The sequence below is a fragment of the Ahaetulla prasina genome, chromosome 10 (assembly GCF_028640845.1).
Source record: "Ahaetulla prasina isolate Xishuangbanna chromosome 10, ASM2864084v1, whole genome shotgun sequence".
NCBI classification, from domain to species: domain Eukaryota; kingdom Metazoa; phylum Chordata; class Lepidosauria; order Squamata; family Colubridae; genus Ahaetulla; species Ahaetulla prasina.
In genome coordinates this window covers 29,002,418-29,022,978 of record NC_080548.1, presented here as the reverse complement: position 1 = coordinate 29,022,978, position 20,561 = coordinate 29,002,418, and the positions used below count along the sequence as shown (strand labels likewise).

Below are 20,561 nucleotides of genomic sequence, written 5' to 3'. Positions count from 1 at the left end.
TGCTGGGAAGGGTCTCTCTCTTTCTCCCTCACTCCGTGTGAGGAAAGGAGGGTGAAAGGAGCAATTGACTCCTAGGCAACCCATCACTGAAGCGGGGGAAGGAAATCTAATATTCAATGGGGGGAAAGCACTCAACAACACAAAACCCGATGATTTGATCCCATATAGATGATTCAGCTGGGGTGAAATTGGAGGAAAGATGCCAAGGGGGACAGAATCTCAGAGGGAGTCGGGGGGATTGCTAATTGGGGCAGAAGCCCAGGAAACAGGGCAGGAGATGCCACCTGAGGTTGAGGGAATAGAGGAGATAAACCCCGCTAGGATGGAAGCTGAGGGGCTGAGGCAAATGGAGGCTGAATCCCAGGGACAGAGCAAAGATACTTCAAGTGGGGCAAGGGACCAAGGGCTGAGGGGAGAAATATCAGATAAAAATGATCTTGCAGGAGAAAAAGCCGTTGAAAGCGAAGGATCTGTTCCTATAGAGAACTTGGAGACCGATCCAAAGATTTGGGCAGGAGAATCCTTAATAGAAGAAACTAGCGGGTCTTGTGATGTTTCAATAAATATTGAGGCCGGTGGGATAAAGAAAGGTACCAAGAAAAAGAGTTCTGGAGACAGGAGCAAAAAGCAGATTAATAAGAAAAGTGGACAAAAGTCCAAGGTGAGGGAATAATAAGTAATTGGTTCCAAAACTCCAGAGAAACAGACTGACATGCTCATTTGATAGGACTTATTGCTTTTCAAGAGGTCAACTTTTTTTTTCAAGATAGGAAATAATATTTTATATTTAAAAATTACACGGAATGTGATAGAGTTAGAATGCTGTGTCATGCACAGTTATGTGGGAGTAGATATAGTACATTGTAGGAAAAGATCTGTGTGAGTTTATGGTGACCAAATCAGGAATCTGGCAGCAGTTTTTCAGAAAATTTTTTATTAAAAGACAAGTTTAGTTTACCTGAACTGAGATTTGAATCTAGGGAAACTTCTGTAAGGAGGGTTCCTAGCTTTGCAACAAAGAAACAGAAATTTCTGTGTTGAAGTTTTATTTATTTATATCATTTAGGGGATAAGCACACATGTATTTTATAGGTGTATAATTTCTATATATCAGTGGCTGTTTTGTTTTCCTGTCTGGTTTGGACTTGTAATTAACAAAAAGAGCAACATTTTTACTAGGGAGCTTCATAGTATCAAATGTAAGGATACTTTTAGTTACATTATCAAGCCCTGCAATTACCTTTTCTACTAAAAATGGTCAGTTAAGGCAATTAAGTCCAATCAAATATGAATTCAGATAACTTAATCTGAAGTTTTGATTCATGGATTCTCAACGAAAAACAAAATGCAGCTTTATAACAAACCCCACTGATCTTATTGGGATTTATTCTGAATTCAAAGAATTAGAGTAATAAGCAATGGTTATTACCTATTGCTAAGGCCATTTTTAATATTTTATCTTTGAGGGGGAAAAATGAATCCATTATGGTAATTGGGAATGTTGACCAATTAAAGTTTTTATTGATCTCAAATGTAATGAATTGATTCAGCAAACTATTTAATTATAACATTTCAACAAGCAATTATTTTTATATGCAGTATTAGTTATAATCTCCAGCTTTAATACTAATGCAGTATACATTCAATGTATTTATTGACTTTAAAACTCAAATCCCCAGTAAATATAAAGTACTACCATTTAAAATTATATACATTTTTATTGTATATTACTAGAAGGAAATTATTTTCAGATTGAGCACATTGGATGCAGACTGCTGAAAGAAATCCATGCTTACATGGATTTTTAATCAAATCTATTAATTTGTATACCTGATTATTATTACACTCCACCTTTATTATTTTTATAAGTAACTCAAGGCGATGAACACAAATAGTATTCCTTCTCCTATTTTCTGCACAACAACTCTGTGAGGTGAGTTGGGCTGAAAGGGAGTCACCTACCTGTATCCTACAGTCTTGTAAGGGCAATCCCCAATCTTTTGTGTCAGATCCGGTGATTAATAGCTCTGTGTTGTTAAATGTAAATTAAAATGTAGTCAAAATGGTGAAAAATTGTAACCCAACTTTTGGCATTTGTTTGTTTTAAGCAGGAAATGTAAACATATAATATACTCTTATTGTCCTCTCTTCTGTATTAGGTTGAAGATAGGTTTAAAGAGCTCTCTGTCTATTTTTCTAAAGAGCAGTGGGCTGAAATGGGAGAATGGGAGAAATTACGTTATAAGAACATGAAACATAATTACGACTTTATGATTCAATTAGGTGAGCAGAATTCTAATTATTGAATTGTTTACCCATGTTTTGAAACCATACAAAAGGAGAAACTTCAGAGGATTAATTTATGCATATGTTAAAATAAAATATTTATGGGGATATAAATAAAATATTTCAGTACTGGGTGCTGAAATATGGTTCTATCCTTAATTGTAGCCCTAACTTTAGCAAAGCCCTTCCATTTAATACATTAAAACTTAAAAGTTTCATCTGAATGAAAACATCCTAAACCTCAAACAAGCAAATAATATTAATAAGAGTTTAATAAGTGACCCATGAGTGAAGATAATGAAATTATCTATAGGAAGCAGAAACACAAATTCCTTCCAAGTTTGGATACAATGGATTTTCTTCAGTAAATCAGTGGATTGATCCACACTATACAGATATATAACACAATAGCCATGTTCAATCCTTGAGGTAATAGTGAAATATGCCAATATAAGATTTAATGTACAAAGGAATAGTCCTATGTTGCATAAAAGGTTAATCTAATCTTTTTGGGTTTGGGGTCTTGCTAGTTGTTAGTTTTAGTGCATTTTAAATAGGCAGATGTTGCCCAGAATGAGAAAAATTTCCTATTTTCAGTTAGCACTACAATTGTGATTATGCCTTATATTGGCCTCAGCCAAATAGAAAAACATTTAGGGAATCAGTAAAAAAAGTGCAGCATTAGACATTCTCTGATAAGTGATAATTAATATTTTTATTAGGTCTTCCTACTCCTAAACCAGCATTTATGTATTATGCACAGCAGCTCTTAATAACTGCAAATGAATCATCTGAATCAGATGAGGAATGGACACCAACACTTATTGGTAAGCTATCAAAATAATCTTGATACAATAAAAATATCTAAGTCTGCAGAATATTGAAATGTAATAGAATACAACTCTTGCTTCAGAATGAATTAACCAATAATACAGAATTTGCAATCCAAATGTAAATGATCACAAAAATGGATAAAAATTTAAGTGCTATGCATGCTATTAATCTTAAAGCAGACTTTAAGGTTGTTAATAACTGCTTAGAGAAAAATGAAATAAACTTTTGTTCTTTATATAAGAATATAATACCTTTAGTGATCCTTTAAAGTTTTGATAACATTTAACTAGTGTAGTTTAAAAGGTTGTATTCCATATACAATAAGTGGGAAAATTGTCATTGTAGTAGTATCTGTGTAGCAAAATAACAGGTTTTATGTTATTCTGTTACAGCTGCTCAAAATGATACAAATTCATCAAATCAGCACTGTATTGTGAAAGATATGAATCACATGTAGCATGAGAGTGGCAGGAGGCAACATTTCAGATAATATTAACTCATATAGTACCTCAGTCATCCTGTGTAAAGATAATTAAGTGACAGTGCTGTGAATGATGCTGACTAGGAAACATGATAACTGTAAGATACTTAAGGTTCTGTACAATTGCAGTGGAAGATAAGATTGACTGCAAAACTTCAGATAAAAACTAAAAAGGAACAAATCTTTACCAAAGTTTGATACCTTAAATTGTATCTGGAGGTATCAGAGGCAAACAATGGCGCACAACTTTGCTATGCTGTTCAAAATACCCAACCTTTGATTTCATAGAAGATGAGAAGCATAGAATATAATTTTGTGATATAATATAATCAATATTTCCCAAATATCTCTGTAAAGTCAAAAACAAAAAAATATGGTTCACTAGTTGCATTTCATTAATCTCACAAGGCTGGCATTACCCAAGATCAAAGCTGTCATTAGTGAAATCAATATATAATTGATTGGAAACCAAGATATCATATTCCTTTGGAATTCATTGTTCAGTGTTTTAAAAAAGTATTTTAAAGCATTTTAAAAATCAAACATAATACAGTTAATCCTCTACTTACAACAATTTGTTTAGTAACTGTTCAAAGTTACAATGGCGCTGAAAAAAATGACTTATCATTGTTTTTTCACACTTAGATCTTTGCAGCATCCCCATGGTCACATTATTAAAGTTCAGATGCTTGGCAATTTTCTCATATTTATGATGTCTGCAGAGTCATGTGATCACCTTCTGAGACCTGACAAGCAAAATTAATGGGGAAACCAGATTCACTTAAACATGTTACTAACTTAACAACTGCAATGATTCACTCAACTGTGGCAAGAAATGTCATAAAATGGGGCAAAAGCTTAGCAAGATAAATTTTTGGGCTCAATTGCAGTCATAAGTTGATGGCTAAGTCCGGAAGGACAACTGTAGAACTATAGTACAGTATCATTTTTCATCCAGATACAGATTTAAATTTATCTTTTAAAATTTGTTACATTGAATTAATTTTTCTTAGCTACTGTGAGGATAATTTTTAGCTACAGATTGCTAAAGAAATCTTTTTCCTAGCATAGAACTACCTTTGAGATGCTTCTGGAAGCTATAAGAGTAGAATACAGAAATTTAGATTGAATTATTGCCAGCTGCCCATGCTCTGTACAGGAACATATAGGAACAATAGGCAAAAATCTTTGCCACATAGAATTTAAACTTTGCCTTTAAGACCAGAGGTCCCAACCTTTTGGACCTCGGGGACCACTAAATTCATAATTTTAAATCCCACAACCACTAATATGATTTACCTAATGACTGGCTGGGTGGCCGTGGCTAGGTGGTCATGTGATGGTGGGTGTGGCCAACTCGATGTCACTCACATCAAGGGGCACCTCGCCAGCCTCTACTCACCCCTCCCCTGCCAACCACTCCTCGCCTCCCTGCCTGGGCTCCTTAGGGCCCTAACAGGAAGCAGTTGTTGGAACTAAGCATCCACCACAAGAAAGAGTTGGCAAAATAACTGGCACAGTTCAAATTGGATCTGACCGAGAAGGAGGCTCAGCAGAACTCAGGACTATGAGCATAGGCTTTCCAAGCAGAGGGAAGACCTGCGGGAGTACAAGGCCAGGTACCGGCATCTGGAGGCTCAGCGGACTGAGATGGTCAGCCAATTCCAGGCCATGATGCAGTCCCACTGGAACAAGGTCCTCTGGCTCCTTGCCACCAGCAGCACTTTCCTCCAGCTTTCATCCAAAACCCTGCACCAGGAGGCTGAAGCAGACCCCAAGCTGGAATTTCTTCCTCCCCCCTCCAAACGGCACAAAAAGACCCCAAAGGGGGACACTCTCTGCAGCAACACAAACGTTCATTGCACGTATCCGGCCCAGAGGCTATAGTTTGAGGAGCCCTGATTTAGTGCAATATAAAAAAATGCAAATAATTTTTCTGCAGACCACCAAAATTTTCTCGCAGACCACCAGTTGGTGACCACTGTTTAAGACTGAAGGAATGTGGTAATAGGGCTGTGCAGCACTTCAGATTCAAAGGAAAATCGGTAGTTCTCAGCATGTTTGGGCATGCATGTATGCATATTGGCAAATTCTTAATGCAACTATTTATGTTCCTGAAATCATATTGCAGCAGCAGAATGCCGTTTTAAAACTATTCTTGCTATAAAGACTTTTTTGTAAAGTTAATGTGGATGTACAAATATATTCCTATTTATGTCCATGTACAAATACGTTCATATTTGTTTTTGATGCAGAATATAATGTAAGGCCTATTAATTAATTTAGCATATTTATATGCAACAATAGACTGATCTTAATTGTAAGATACATTGCATTTATTGTGTGATTAATTGCGTCTGTTTTAGTTCCTGCAAAATAGAATTCTCAGTAAAAATTGTTTTGGGACCTGAAAAGGTATCTTAATCCATTTCTTCCAACGGACTTCCAACGAAAATGCAGTAGCTACACTTGAAAATCTCATTAATAAACCAGATACTTTGATGCAGATTTTTGTCAATGTAAACATTCAGGTATTCTGTACAAATATAATAATGTCATTTCTTGTTGTCCTCTAGATGTTGTAGGAAGTTAGCACTCACTCCTCTCCTAGAAGAATGAAATATTTTAGGAAATATTAAAAAGGCAGAATATTATATTTCCCTGGATGAGAAATGGAGAAACATGTTTTACGGACAAAGCAGCTCCCTGCAGCTTCCTGCCTCCCCCCACCTTTATCAATGGGCCAGAGGCAGAAACTTATTCTCCCAACCTTTGTCAATGGACCATCATCTGCAACACAATAGGACCCATCTAGCAACACAAATTAACCACATGGCACCTGGGGAGATTACATCAGCCAGCAAGGCTAGCTAAGACCCCCTTACCCCACCCCCTGGGGTCTGACAACCAATAAGGATACTCCTCCTGCGCCCCAGGAAGTTCAAAGCTCAGAGAAAGCATAAAACCAAGGCACGCTCAGTATCTCGTCCCTTTTTCTGTTCAGGAACTCAAACCATGTGAACCTGACCACCATTAAACCATCTTTCCAAGCAGTCTCCATGTTTCCAGTGTCTTTTCCCCCACTTGGAACTGAACTCATATGGACATTTCTTCCAACACCTTGTAGTATGATGGGATCATCCCAAACTTTTTAGCAAATTTTCTACCCTCACAGTTTGTTAAACAATCCTGAATCCAAATAATAAAATACGATTATAATGTATAATTCTTCAACCTCTTACTTGGCATGATATAAATACTTGGAAAAACAATGATTTAATTTGCATTCTTGTACTTGAGGTATTGTTACTTTCCATGGAAATATAGATTACAATATCAGATTTTATATGCTGTACTTTATTTTTCAGATTTCCAAACAAAATCTGTGCCTGAAAAGAAAAAGGAAAGGAAAAAAGAACAGAACAAGGAAATTAGCACTTACAGATTACGGAAGAGAGAAAGAAAAGCATACATGGAAATAAATGAACCAAATGATGATGACTACTTGTGTGAGAGGCACTTTTTTAATGATTTTTTTTTCCTTTCTCCTAAGCAAACTTTATATATGTTTATAGAATTAATAATTTTTCAGTGTTTTTCAAATAATTTACTAAACTTTAAAACTATTGTATTAAATAAGCAGGATGTTATGTTTATATATATACTGTATACATATTTAGAATTTCTCAAAGTGTGTGTGTGTGTGTGTGTGTGTCTGAGTGTGTTCTCAAAGTTTGTCAGAATTGGCTAAGAAAAGAATTATAGATTCTCAATCAGTAGTTTTATTATTAAAAAAAAATTGTGTGTGACTCAAACAGGTCCCTAACCCCCTGTTGGGAACTGGGCTGCACAAGTGGTGATTGAGTGTGCGCGCATACGTAGCTACATATGCATATGTCTATGCAGCGTGTGCGCGAAACCACCCGTTCTCCCCTCTGCCACCAGTCGGCAGAGCTGTAAAGGTTGGGGATTGCTGACAAAGAGATTTTTGGATTTCAAACCTTAATGTAAAAATAAAATGCTCTTACCTGACAAAGTTCTAATAATGTCATCATGGTTTATGTTTTGCCGTGAAGATGTCAAACCATGTATGCTGGTTCCTTCCTTTGATCCTAATGGCTTACCAGTACAGGGTTTGTTTGTTTTTTAAGTTTTTTTGGGGGTTCTTACATTATCTACTAAGCAGAGAGGAGGAAAACATGGCAAATAAATAACGACTTTTGACAAGTTTTTACAGGGACAAATCAACATACATGACCACATAAAACAGTGTTAAATGTATCATCTGTCCTCTTTGTTTCCACTTGGGTGCAGGATAGTTCTGTTAAGCTTTTGAAAGCTTTTTGCTTTTTATTGGCAAACATGCTTTCACAATATGCAGCATTTCCACATGTATAAATTTCCTACATGCAGGAGGAAATTGAATTTTGCCAGGATTCATTCTTTAGCTTCCCAGTCTAGTCTACAGCTTTAGGATTTTCTGGTAATTTCACTTTCAAGCATTAAATAGTCCCAACCTTGCTTAGTTTCCAAGCAGACAAGACTAGCCAGCTGCTGTCACCTCTTGAGCCTTGAACCTCAACTCATCTGCTATTATGTTGTTTACATAATTGGTAGGCATAAAAATGGATAGGATAAAAATCATAAATGGCTCCTGAGATCTTCACTGAGATGCAAACATTTCAAGTCACATTCATAATATTTATTGCCTATAGAAAACTAAGAAAACTGAATTTATTTTATTTTATTTTTATTTTATTTATTTGATTTTTATACCGCCCTTCTCCCGAAGGACTCAGGGCGGTGTACAGGCAAATAAAAACAGACAAGACAATATTATATAAAATGCAAAATTAAAAAACTTATTATAATTTGCCTAAAAATTTAAAATATATAGAAAACTAAAACCCCATTTAAAATTAATAAAAACTATAAAATCCATAAAATTTAAGCCAGCCCCGCGCGAATAAAAAGATGTGTCTTCAGTTCGCGGCGAAAGGTCCGAAGGTCAGGTATTTGGCGTAAACCGGGGGGAAGTTCGTTCCAGAGTGTGGGAGCCCCCACAGAGAAGGACCTTCCCCTGGGGGCCGCCAGCCGACATTGCTTGGCGGACGGCACCCTGAGAAGTCCCTCTCTGTGAGAGCGTGCGGGTCGGTGGGAGGCATATGGTAACAGCAGGCGGTCCCGTAAGTAACCAGGCCCTAAGCCATGGGCGCTTTAAAGGTCATAACCAAAACCTTAAAGTGCACCGAAAGCCACAGGTAGCCAGTGCAGTCTGCGCAGGATCGGTGTTACATGGGAGCTCGTGAGCTCCTCTATCACCAGCGCAGCTGCATTCTGGACTAACTGAAGCCTTGAGTGCACCTCAAGGGAGCCCCATGTGAGAGCATTACAATAATCCAGCGAGAGGTAGCAGTGCGTGAGTGACTGTGCACAAGGCATCCCGATCAAGGAAGGCGCAACTGCCGAACCAGGCGGACCTGGTGGAAGGCCCCCTGGAGCGGCCGTCAAATGATCTTCAAGCGACATCCGATCATCCAGGAGGACACCTAACTTGCGCACCCTATCCTTTGGGGCCAATAACTCGCCTCCAACAGTCAGCTGCAGCTGCAGCTGACTGAATCGGGTGCCGGCATCCACAGCCACTCCGTCTTGGAGGATTGAGCTTGAGCCTGTTTCTCCCCATCCAGACCCGTCGGCTTCCAAACACCGGGACAGCACTTCAACTTCATTGGGGTGACCTGGGGTGGAAGTACAGCTGAGTGTCATCAGCGTACTGATGGTATCTCACCCCAAAGCCACTGATGATCTCACCCAGCGGCTTCATGTAGATGTTGAACAGAAGGCGAGAGAATCGACCCCTGCGGCACCCCACAAGTGAGGCCCTCGCGGTCGACCTCTGCCCCCTGTCAACACCGTCTGCGACCGGTCGGAGAGATAGGAGAGAACCACCGATACGGTGCCTCCACTCCCAATCCCCCAGCCGGCGCAGCAGATACCATGGTCGATGGTATCAAAAGCCGCTGAGAGGTCTAATAGGACCAGGGCAGAGGAATAACCCTGTCCTGGCCCTCAGAGATCATCCACCAATGCGACCAAAGCTGTCTCCGTGCTGTATCCGGGTCGGAAGCGGACTGGAGCAGGTCTAGATGGCTTCATCCAGGTATTGGGGTAGCTGTCGGCATACAGCACTCTCTACAACCTTAACAAAGCGAAGGTTGGAGACTAACCGATAATTTCCCAAAATAGCCGGGTCCAAAGGGCTTCTTAAGGAGGGTCTCACCACCGCCTCTTTCAAGGCGGCAGGGAAAACCCCTTCCAACAAAGAAGCATTTATAATCCTCTGGAGCCAGCCTCGTGTCACCTCCTGAGTGGCCAGCACCAGCCAGGAAGGACACGGATCCAGTAAACATGTAGTGGCGTGGAGCCTCCCCAACAACCTGTCCACGTCCTCGGGAGCCACAGGGTCAAATTCATCCCAAACAGACTCAACAAGACGTGCCTCCTCTCCCTCGCTTGGATCATCCCAATTTCGGTCCAGACCATCCCGGAGCTGAGCGATTTTGTCGTATAGATAACCACTAAACTCCTCTGCACGCCCCTGCAAGGTCATCCCGCACCTCCTGATGAAGGAGGCGGGTCACCCGAAACAGGGCGGCCGGGCGGTTATCTGCCGACGCAATGAGGGTGAAGGTGTAGGAACGCCTCGCCTCCCTCATTGCCACTAGGTAGGTCCTAGAATAGGACCTAACTAGTGTCCGATCAGCTTCGGAACGACTGGACCTCCAAGTGCTCTCTAGGCGTCTTCTCCGGCGTTTCATCTCTCTCAGCCCCTCGGAGAACCAAGGGGCCGGACGAGATCTGCGCCGGGTCAGAGGCCGCAAAGGCACGACACGGTCCAAGGCCCCAGCCGCGGCCTGTTCCCAGGCCGCAACTAGTTCCTCAGTCGTGCCGTGGGCCAGATCCTCAGGGAATGGCCCAAGCTCCGTCAGGAACCTCTCAGGGTCCATCAGGCGCCTGGGACGGAACCAACGTGTAGGTTCCGTCTCCCTGCGATGGTGGGTGGCGGTTCGGAAGTCTAGGCGAAGGAGAAAATGATCGGACCATGACATTGGTTCTGTTACTAAATCGTCTAGTATCAGATCATTTAACCACTGACCAGAGATATAAATCAAATCCAGCGTGCCTCCCCCCATGTGCGTAGGGCCATCATGGAAGCCTGGAACTCCCGAGCTGCAGTCGATAATAAGCCAGCTGATGGCAAGTTGAAATCCCCCATTATTATTATTTTATTATTATTATTTATTTGATTTTTATACCGCCCTTCTCCCGAAGGACTCAGGGCGGTGTACAGGCAAAATAAAACAATACAATATACAGATTAAAATACCATTTAAAAACTTATTAAATTGGCCAAGATTAAAAATTTAGGATAAAACCCATTTAAAATTAATAAAATTTCCATTAAAACTAATTTAAGCCAGCCCCGCTGGATAAAGAGATGTGTTTTAGTTCGCGAAATGTCCGAAGGTCAGGTATTTGACGAAACCCGGGGAAGCTCATTCCAGAGTGTGGGAGCACAGAGAAGGCCTTCCTGGGGCCGCCAGCCGGCATTGTTTGGCGGACGGCACCTGAGAAGTCCCTCTATGGGAGCGCACGGGTCGGTGGGAGGCGTGTGGTAGCAGCAGGCGGTCCCGTAAGTACCCAGGTCCTAAGCCATGGGCGCTTTAAAGGTCATAACCAACACCTTAAAGTGCACCGAAAGCCACAGGCAGCCAGTGCAGCCTGCGAGGATCGGTGTTACATGGGAGCCACGTAGCTCCTCTATCACCCGCGCAGCTGCATTCTGGACTAACTGAAGCCTCCGAGTGCACTTCAAGGGAGCCCATGTAGAGAGCATTACAGTAATCCAAGCGAGAGGTAACGAGCGATGAGTGACCGTGCATAAGGCATCCCGATCAAGGAAGGCGCAACTGCGAACCAGGCGAACCTGGTGGAAGGCCCTCCTGAGACGGCCTCAAATGATCTTCAAGCGACAGCCGATCATCCAGGAGGACACCCAAGTTGCGCACCCTATCCTTTGGGGCCAATAACTGCCTCCAACAGCCAGCCGCGGCTGCAGCTGACTGAATCGGGTGCCGGCATCCACAGCCACTCCGTCTTGGAGGATTAAGCTTGAGCCTGTTTCTCCCCATCCAGACCCGCACGGCTTCCAAACACCGGGACAGCACTTCAACAACTTCATTGGGGTGGTCCGGGTGGAAAAGTACAGCTGGGTGTCATCAGCGTACTGCTGGTATCTCACCCGAAACCACTGATGATCTCACCCAACGGTTTCATGTAGATGTTGAACAGAAGGCGAGAGAATCGACCCTGAGGACCCCACAAGTGAGGCCCTCGCGGTCGACCTCTGCCCCCTGTCAACACCGTCTGCGACGGTCGAGAGATAGGAGGAGAAATATATGTTACATTTGTTTGGCCCTATACACGACCAGTTTTTGTGAAATCTTTTTTACTATATTTCCATATTTTCTGATTTAACCAGATTTGACAACAATGCTATTAGATATGTTGATTCATCAACAGAATAAAAACTAAATATTATTTTTTGAGGCTACAAGTTTTAATATTTTCCATGTAGAAAATAAAACCTTTTTAATATTTTCCATGTAGAAAATAAAACCTAATCAGAAGAAATTCTTGTTCACAATAGGTTGACAGAGATATATAAATACATATACATATGTACATATATTTTTAATGTAGAATAATCTTCATAAGACTGCCTTGCAAATTCAAATTGTTCAGTCCAGTTTATCATATCATTTTGATGAGCTACAAATGTAGTTTGACATTTTGTGTAAAAACTTCCAAGAAAGAAGTTATGCCTTTTAAAAAATTAAAATTAAATTGTTAACGATCAGCAATTACCTTTATTAAATCCCATTTTTATACTGCATAGGTGATTGCAAATTATCTAATTGTATAGTGGTAATAAACATTGATATAATAAGAATTGTGAACTCTTTAATGTGGAAGAAAAGATATAAACTCCAAAGTCTACTTTTTCATTGCTGGGCTATATAAAAGTAAGAAAGTATAAATCATAGCAGCTTCCTCATATAAACAGTCCTTTTTTGCCAATAATTTTGTTTTTTCTTTGCAAATAGTTCACAAGCAGAATTCATTCTTGGCGAAGAAGAAACAAATAGTTTGCCATCAGTGTCCCAGTTGTGAGACAGCATTTACTTGCAAAGATTATCTTACCCGCCATATGAAATGGAAGCACTCTGGATGTATAATACTTGCTGAAGAACCCAAAAAAATACTAACAGAAAAATCATTACCCAAAATAGCTGGGTCCAGGAGGCTTCTTAAGGAGGGTCTCACCACCGCCTCTTTCAAGGCGGCAGGAAAACCCCTTCCAACAAAAAAGCGTTGATAATCCTCTGGAGCCAGCCTCGTGTCACCTCCTGAGTGGCCAGTACCAGCCAGGAAGGGCACGGGTCCAGTAAACATGTCGTGCCGTGGAGCCTCCCCAACAACCTGTCCACGTCCTCGGGAGCCACAGAGTCAAACTCATCCCAAATGGGCTCAACAAGACGTGCCCCCTCTCCCTCGCTTGGATCATCCCAAATTCGGTCCAGACCGTCCCTCAGCTGAGCGATTTTATTGTATAGATAACCACTAAACTCCTCGGCTCGTCCTGCAAGGGTCATCCCGCACCTCCTGATGTAGGAAGGCGGGTCACCAAACAGGCGGCGGGCGGTTATCTGCCGGCGCAATGAGGGTGGGCGTGGGCGCCTCGCTTCCCTCATTGCCACTAGGTAGGTCCTAGAATAGGACCTAACTAGTGTCCGATCAGTTCGAGCGACTGGACCTCCAGGTGCTCTCCAGGCGTCTTCTCCGGCGTTTCATCTCCCTCAGCCCCTCGGAGAACCAAGGGGCGGTCGAGATCTCGCCGGGTCAGAGGCCGCAGGCGCGACACGGTCCAAGGCCCGGCGCGGCCTGTTCCCAGGCCACGACCAGTTCCTCAGTCGTGCCGTGGGCCAGTTCCTCAGGGAATGGCCCAAGCTCCGTCAGGAACCTCTCGGGGGCCATCAGGCGCCTGGGGCGGGACCACCGTAGGTTCCGTCTCCCTGGGGTGGTGAATGGCGGTTGAAGTCTAGGCGAAGGAGAAATGATCCGACCATGACATTGGTTCTGTTACTAAATCATCTAATACCAGATCATTTAACCACTGTCCAGAGATATAAAGCAGATCCAGTGTGCCTCCCCCCGTGTGCGTAGGGCCATCATTTACTCGAATCAGGTCCAAGGCCGTCATGGAAGCCAAGAACTCCCGAGCTGCCGTCGATGACAAGCCAGCTGATGGCAGGTTGAAATCCCCCATGACTATAAGTCTGGGGGTCTCAACCGCCACAGCAGCAAGTACCTCCAACAGCTCAGGCAGGGCTGTGGTCACGCAGCAAGGAGCCAGGTACGCGATCACCAAGCCCAACTGATTCCTATAGCTCCACCGCACATAGAGGGATTCACAACCGGCAATCTGAGGAATAGTGGTCTCCCTCGGCTCTAGATCCTCCTTGATAACAACCGCCACCCCCCCACCCCTGCCTTGGACCCTCGGCTGATGAAATGCTCGGAAACCTGGAGGGCACATCTCAACAAGGGGGACCCCCCCCTCTGGGCCCAACCAGGTTTAACTATAAGTCTGGGGGTCTCAACTGCCACAGTGGCAAATAACTCCAGCAGCTCGGGCAGGGCTGTGGTCACGCAGCAAGGAGCCAGGTACGTGATCAGCAAGCCCAACTGATTCCTATGGCCCCACCTCACATAGAGGGATTCACCGCCGGCAATCTGAGGAACAGTGGCCTCCCTCGGCTCTAGCAAAGGATAGTTTGTTAAACTCTCACTCCATATTCCCTTCTCTCTTTTCACTTTCTTAGTTTGTGAATATTGCCAGACTTTCTTTGTTGATGAGTGTTCTGTTCATGGTCCTCCACTTTTCATCAGAGACACAGCAGCTGAACTAGGACTGCCAAATAGAGCCACCCGCACTTTACCTTCAGGTTTTAGAATTGGTCTTTCAAGTATCCCCAGAGCTGGTTTTGGAGTCTGGAATGAAAAGGAAACATTGACGCCAGGAATTCATTTTGGACCATATGAAGGGACAAGGACAGAGGAAGAAGCATCAGCAAACAGTGGCTATTCCTGGCTGGTATGATCACACTACTTAGATTTTACAGCAATTTCATGTAATTTTTACTTTCAGTGACTAAGCAAGCCTAATTTGTGTTATGCTACCATGTGGCTTTATAGGTAGTTCTTGAGTGCAATTGAGTTTAGAAATGTGATTGCTAAGCAGTATGGTGATAAGACAAGATCTCAAAAGACTATTACTTAGTAACTATAATTCCAGCAGTCCTAGTTACCATCTTTAACTCAGAATTATGGGTCATGGGAATACTTACCCCAATCCAAGCCATACCATATACCTGATCAGCGAGAGCAAGATTGTGAAGGTCAGCCTGGGTGGTTAGAGCCCAGGGTGGCAGAGGGCCAAAAGGGCATAGATGGGAGAGAGAGATATGCGGGTGAGGAAAATTGAAGCACCCCTGAGGTCATAAGTATGGGAACTGCCAAGCATCTGAGTTTTTAAATCATGACTGTAGGGGTACTGCAACATCCATAACTTAGGGCCCAGGTTGTAAGTCCCTTTGTTTAGTGTTATCATAACTTATAGTGGTTGCTGAACAAATGGTTACAAGTCGAGGACTACCTGTACTTAATATTTTTCCTTTAAGTATGCTAGTCTGTAATAACATGAAACAGTATTTTCTCCATTGTGATGTGTGACTATGGCAACCTCTCTCTAGAGACGTTTTATTGGTTTATTGCTTTTGGTACTTTGCAATTTGTTTGAATTAAACAAGTTTTAATAATTTATAAGATATAAAGTAAGGAAATATGTTTTGATATTATTTTCTTATTAAGTAAAACATTTTCCCCATTTCCTAGAGATTAAGGTAAGGCATGTTATTATATTATTACTATATTACAGTGAAATTGTTATTCATAATTTATTATTTATTTATTTATTTATTTATTATTTAAATTTTTATACCGCCCTTCTCCCGAAGGACTCAGGGCGGTTCACAGCCAGATAAAAAATACACAATGATACAGTATAAATACAATTAAAATACAATTAAAAAACTTATTAAATTGGCCAAGATTAAAAAATTTAGGATAAAAACCCATTAAAAACCCATAAATTTAAAACTAACCCAGTCCAGCGCAGATGAATAAGTGAGTTTTAAGCTTGCGACGAAAGGTTCGGAGGTCCGGAACTAATTGGGTAAATTCCACATACATAGTTCATGTCTATTATATTTACAGATTACCAGAGAGCAGAATTGTTACATTTACGTTGATGGAAAGAATGAAACTAATTCCAACTGGATGAGGTAAAAATCTTTGATAAAATTAAAGAGATTTTTGTATTTTCAAATGGAGCTGTGTGTGCCCGTGGTCTCCCAGCATTTTCCCAGAACCATTCTGTCTACTTCCCTCCCTTGCAACTCTGCAAAGTTGGAAAGGTTGGAGACCGCTGACCTATACTACAAACAAGTCAACCTGCAAACTATCTAAGCTAAATTACTTGATTTTAATACCATGTAATACAGCTGTACTGTACTGTACTACATCAACTTTGTGAATATAAGGATGTTTCATTGATCTAAATGAATTTCCAGGTTTTAGTTTTATAACTCACAGTTGTATAATTTTGAATTGTAAGAAACAAAGAAAATATTTTGCAAGGCATTTGGTATAATTATAAATAGAGATATAAGTCAAAACTAGAACAGTGTATAGCTCTGAATATGCTACTATCTCACTGATATATTTTACTCTGCAAGGACAAAAATTAAAAATACAATTTTTGAAAAAGAGACTGATAGTAATGTTCTAGGGCTGTGACTTACTATAGCACAATTGTATGTATGTATGTATGCATGTATGTATTTGATTTATATACTACCTTTCATTTAGTATCCCAAGAAGACTTCATACAGGTAGTCCTCAACTGATGACCACAATCGAGTCCAAAATTTATGTTGCTAAGTGAAAAATTGATTGTGCTTTTGCCCCATTTTACAACTTTCCTTGCCATATTGGTTAAGTGAATCATTCCAATTGTTAAGTTAGTAACACAGTTGTTAACTGAAATCTGGCTTCCCCATTGACTTTGCTTGTCAGAAGATTGTAAAAGGTGATGACATGACTTTGGGATGCTGCAACCGTCATAAATGTGAACCAGTTGTCAAGCATCCAAATGTAAATCATATGACCATGAAGATGCTGCAGCGATCGTAAATGTGAAAAATTGTCATAAGTCACTTTTTTCAGTGCTGTTGTAACTTTGAATGGTCACTAAATGAACTGTTGTAACTCAAGGCCTACCTGTATTTTTCTCCACTACAATAATATTGTGAGGTAGGTTGGACTGAGAGAATGACTGGCCCAGATCTAACTAATTTTCTGGTTTCTTTGATAACGATTTTTCCTTTTAACATCAATCACTCTTTTAAAAATAGGTATGTTAACTGTGCCAGGAATGAGGAAGAACAAAATCTTGTTGCTTTCCAGTATCATGGAGAAATATACTACAGAACATGTAAAGAAATTCAACCTCATTCTGAGCTCTTGGTTTGGTATGGAGAAGAATATGGAAAGGAACTTGGCATCAAATGGCGATCTAAACGGAAATCGCTAAATGGTATAATGCTAGATGATTTGTTGCTTAAATTAATAATGATCGCTGTAGACCAGAGGACCCCAAACTTAGTATCTAAGGAAGTATATAATTTTTCCATGGGTCCTTTAGTGCTTAGTACTGTAATTTAAGACCGTAGACAAAAATATTGTAAAAAACAACAACAACCCAGCTTTACAAATGAAATTGCAGCTCTACACCATAAGATGCCTCGGAACAATTTCAGTGTCTGTTGACACAACTGATGTTTTGACATGGTGTTAGTGTGGCTTCCAGAATTTTGCCAGTTCTTATTTCATTTTTAAATAGCATTTTATCTGAAGGATGAGAGATAATTTTTACTTGTACTATTACTGCATAATAGCAACATGATTATACCTATTACATAAAAAATTGGCATTGGTTACATTCATATGAATATTGATACATGACTCATATTTTTCCTGCAGTAAGAGTTATTTTTAATAGATGATAGAATAAAAAATCTTTAGAAGTCCTGCCCTTGTTTTCCTCTCAAACACAAGTCTTGAAAGCCATTTTGATAATGATAGGAGGAGAAATATATGTTACATTTGTTTGGCCCTATACACGACCAGTTTTTGTGAAATCTTTTTTACTATATTTCCATTTTTCTGATTTAATCAGATTTGACAACAATGCTATTAGATATGTTGATTCATCAACAGAATAAAAACTAAATATTATTTTTTGAGGCTACAAGTTTTAATATTTTCCATGTAGAAAATAAAACCTTTTTAATATTTTCCATGTAGAAAATAAAACCTAATCAGAAGAAATTCTTGTTCACAATAGGTTGACAGAGATATATAAATACATATACATATGTACATATATTTTTAATGTAGAATAATATTCATAAGACTGCCTTGCAAATTCAAATTGTTCAATCCAGTTTATCATATCATTTTGATGAGCTACAAATGTAGTTTGACATTTTGTGTAAAACCTTCCAAGAAAGAAGTTATGCCTTTAAAAAAATTAAAATTAAATTGTTAACGATCAGCAATTACCTTTATTAAATCCCATTTTTATACTGCATAGGTGATTGCAAATTATCTAATTGTATACTGGTAATAAACATTGATATAATAAGAATTGTGAACTCTTTAATGTGGAAGAAAAGATATAAACTCCAAAGTCTACTTTTTCATTGCTGGGCTATATAAAAGTAAGAAAGTATAAATCATAGCAGCTTCCTCATATAAACAGTCCTTTTTTGCCAATAATTTTGTTTTTTCTTTGCAAATAGTTCACAAGCAGAATTCATTCTTGGCGAAGAAGAAACAAATAGTTTGCCATCAGTGTCCCAGTTGTGAGACAGCATTTACTTGCAAAGATTATCTTACCCGCCATATGAAATGGAAGCACTCTGGATGTATAATACTTGCTGAGGAACCCAAAAAAATACTAACAGAAAAATCATTACCCAAAATAAGAAGTTATGCTTCCTATCAAGTTATGGTGCAATATAGAATACTAAACAACATGAACAAAGGTAAAGATGATGAAATGCTTTTTTTGAAAGACAGGAATGAAGAAGCAGAGAATAAAAATCATAAAAACAATGGAGAAAAACATTTTCAGCTGGTTACTCACAATCAGATACATAGAGAAAAGCCATATTTATATAAAGAACGTATTAAAAAGGTTGATGGATCATTACTATGTCTGATCAGACAGAAAGGGAGGCATATATGGAAGAAGTTTTATTCATGCAGAAAATATAGGCTAGGTTTAAGCCAATCACCAGGACTGTCCACTTGGAAGCAAATGCATGTAAGAGAGGAGCCATACTCATGTAGAGAGAGTGGGAAAAGCTTTAGCCGATCAGCAACCCTGACCACTCACATGCGGACGCACACAGGAGAGAGGCCGTATTCATGTAGGGAGTGTGGGAAAAGCTTTAGCCGATCAGCAACCTTGACCACTCACATGCGGACGCACACAGGAGAGAGGCCGTATTCATGTAGGGAGTGTGGGAAAAGCTTTAGCCAGTCAGCAGACTTGACCAAACACATGCGGACGCACACAGGAGAGAGGCCGTATTCATGTAGGGAGTGTGGGAAAAGCTTTAGCCGCTCAGAACACTTGACCAAACACATGCGGACGCACACAGGAGAGAGGCCGTATTCATGTAAGGAGTGTGGGAAAAGCTTTAGCCGCTCAGAACACTTGGCCACTCACATGCGGACGCACACAGGAGAGAGGCCGTATTCATGTAGGGAGTGTGGGAAAAGCTTTAGCCGATCAGAAACCCTGACCACTCACATGCGGACGCACACAGGAGAGAGGCCGTATTCATGTAGGGAGTGTGGGAAAAGCTTTAGCCGCTCAGAACACTTGACCAAACACATGCGGACGCACACAGGAGAGAGGCCGTATTCATGTAAGGAGTGTGGGAAAAGCTTTAGCCGCTCAGAACACTTGGCCACTCACATGCGGACGCACACAGGAGAGAGGCCGTATTCATGTAGGGAGTGTGGGAAAAGCTTCACTGTCTCATCACACTTGGCCACTCACATGCGGATGCACACAGGAGAGAGGCCATATTCATGTAGGGAGTGTGGGAAAAGCTTCACTGTCTCATCACACTTGGCCACTCACATGCGGCCGCACACAGGAGAGAGGCCGTATTCAAGTAGGGAGTGCGGGAAAGGCTTTAGCCAATCAGCAGACTTGACCAAACACATGCGGCCGCACACAGGAGAGAGGCCGTATTCAAGTAGGGAGTGTGGGAAAAGCTTCAGTATGTCATCAGTAATGCTCCAAGTGGAGCCCAGTATTCATCAAGCTTAACAGACCAATTGTTTAATAGTATTGCTAAATATAGAAACCTAAATTATGAAGTATTTTTGATATGAGTAATTCATTTTCAGTAAACAAAATATTGAAGCCCTGGATTTTGAATAAAAAAATAAAATTTATAAAAAACATATTAAGAAAAGGAGAAATTTAAGATACGGTTGTATCTTAAAGGCCATCACTCTGCTAAACAAATAATTCCCTCAACACTGTCAGACTATTTACTGAATCTGCAGTAATTAATTTAATTTAATTAATTTAATTAATCGTTTCATAGTTCCCATCACCAATCTCTTTCCACTTATGACTGTATGACTATAACTTGTTGCTGGCAATCCTTATGATTTATATTGATAT

At 40.5% G+C, this 20,561-nt stretch overlaps 1 protein-coding gene across 1 annotated transcript; it reads left to right on the top strand.

Annotated features, from left to right (window-relative positions):
- The first annotated feature begins 322 nt into the window (after positions 1-322).
- On the top strand, positions 323-20,523 carry LOC131204567 (histone-lysine N-methyltransferase PRDM9-like). Its single transcript, XM_058195958.1, has 7 exons — positions 323-661; positions 2,160-2,283; positions 6,970-7,110; positions 14,551-14,822; positions 16,004-16,071; positions 17,203-17,384; positions 18,595-20,523. Exons 1-7 carry the CDS (start codon positions 323-325, stop codon positions 20,196-20,198), a joined length of 2,730 nt encoding a protein of 909 aa, XP_058051941.1. The 3' UTR covers positions 20,199-20,523.
- The last annotated feature ends 38 nt before the right edge of the window (positions 20,524-20,561 follow it).

Coding starts and splice junctions, on each gene's coding strand:
- LOC131204567 (XM_058195958.1), top strand. CDS start 323: ATGGAAGCTGAGGGGCTGAGGCAAATGGAGGCTGAATCCCAGGGACAG. Junction 662..2,159: donor AAAGTGGACAAAAGTCCAAG/GTGAGGGAATAA, acceptor CTTCTGTATTAG/GTTGAAGATAGGTTTAAAGA. Junction 7,111..14,550: donor AAATGATGATGACTACTTGT/GTGAGAGGCACT, acceptor TCACTTTCTTAG/TTTGTGAATATTGCCAGACT.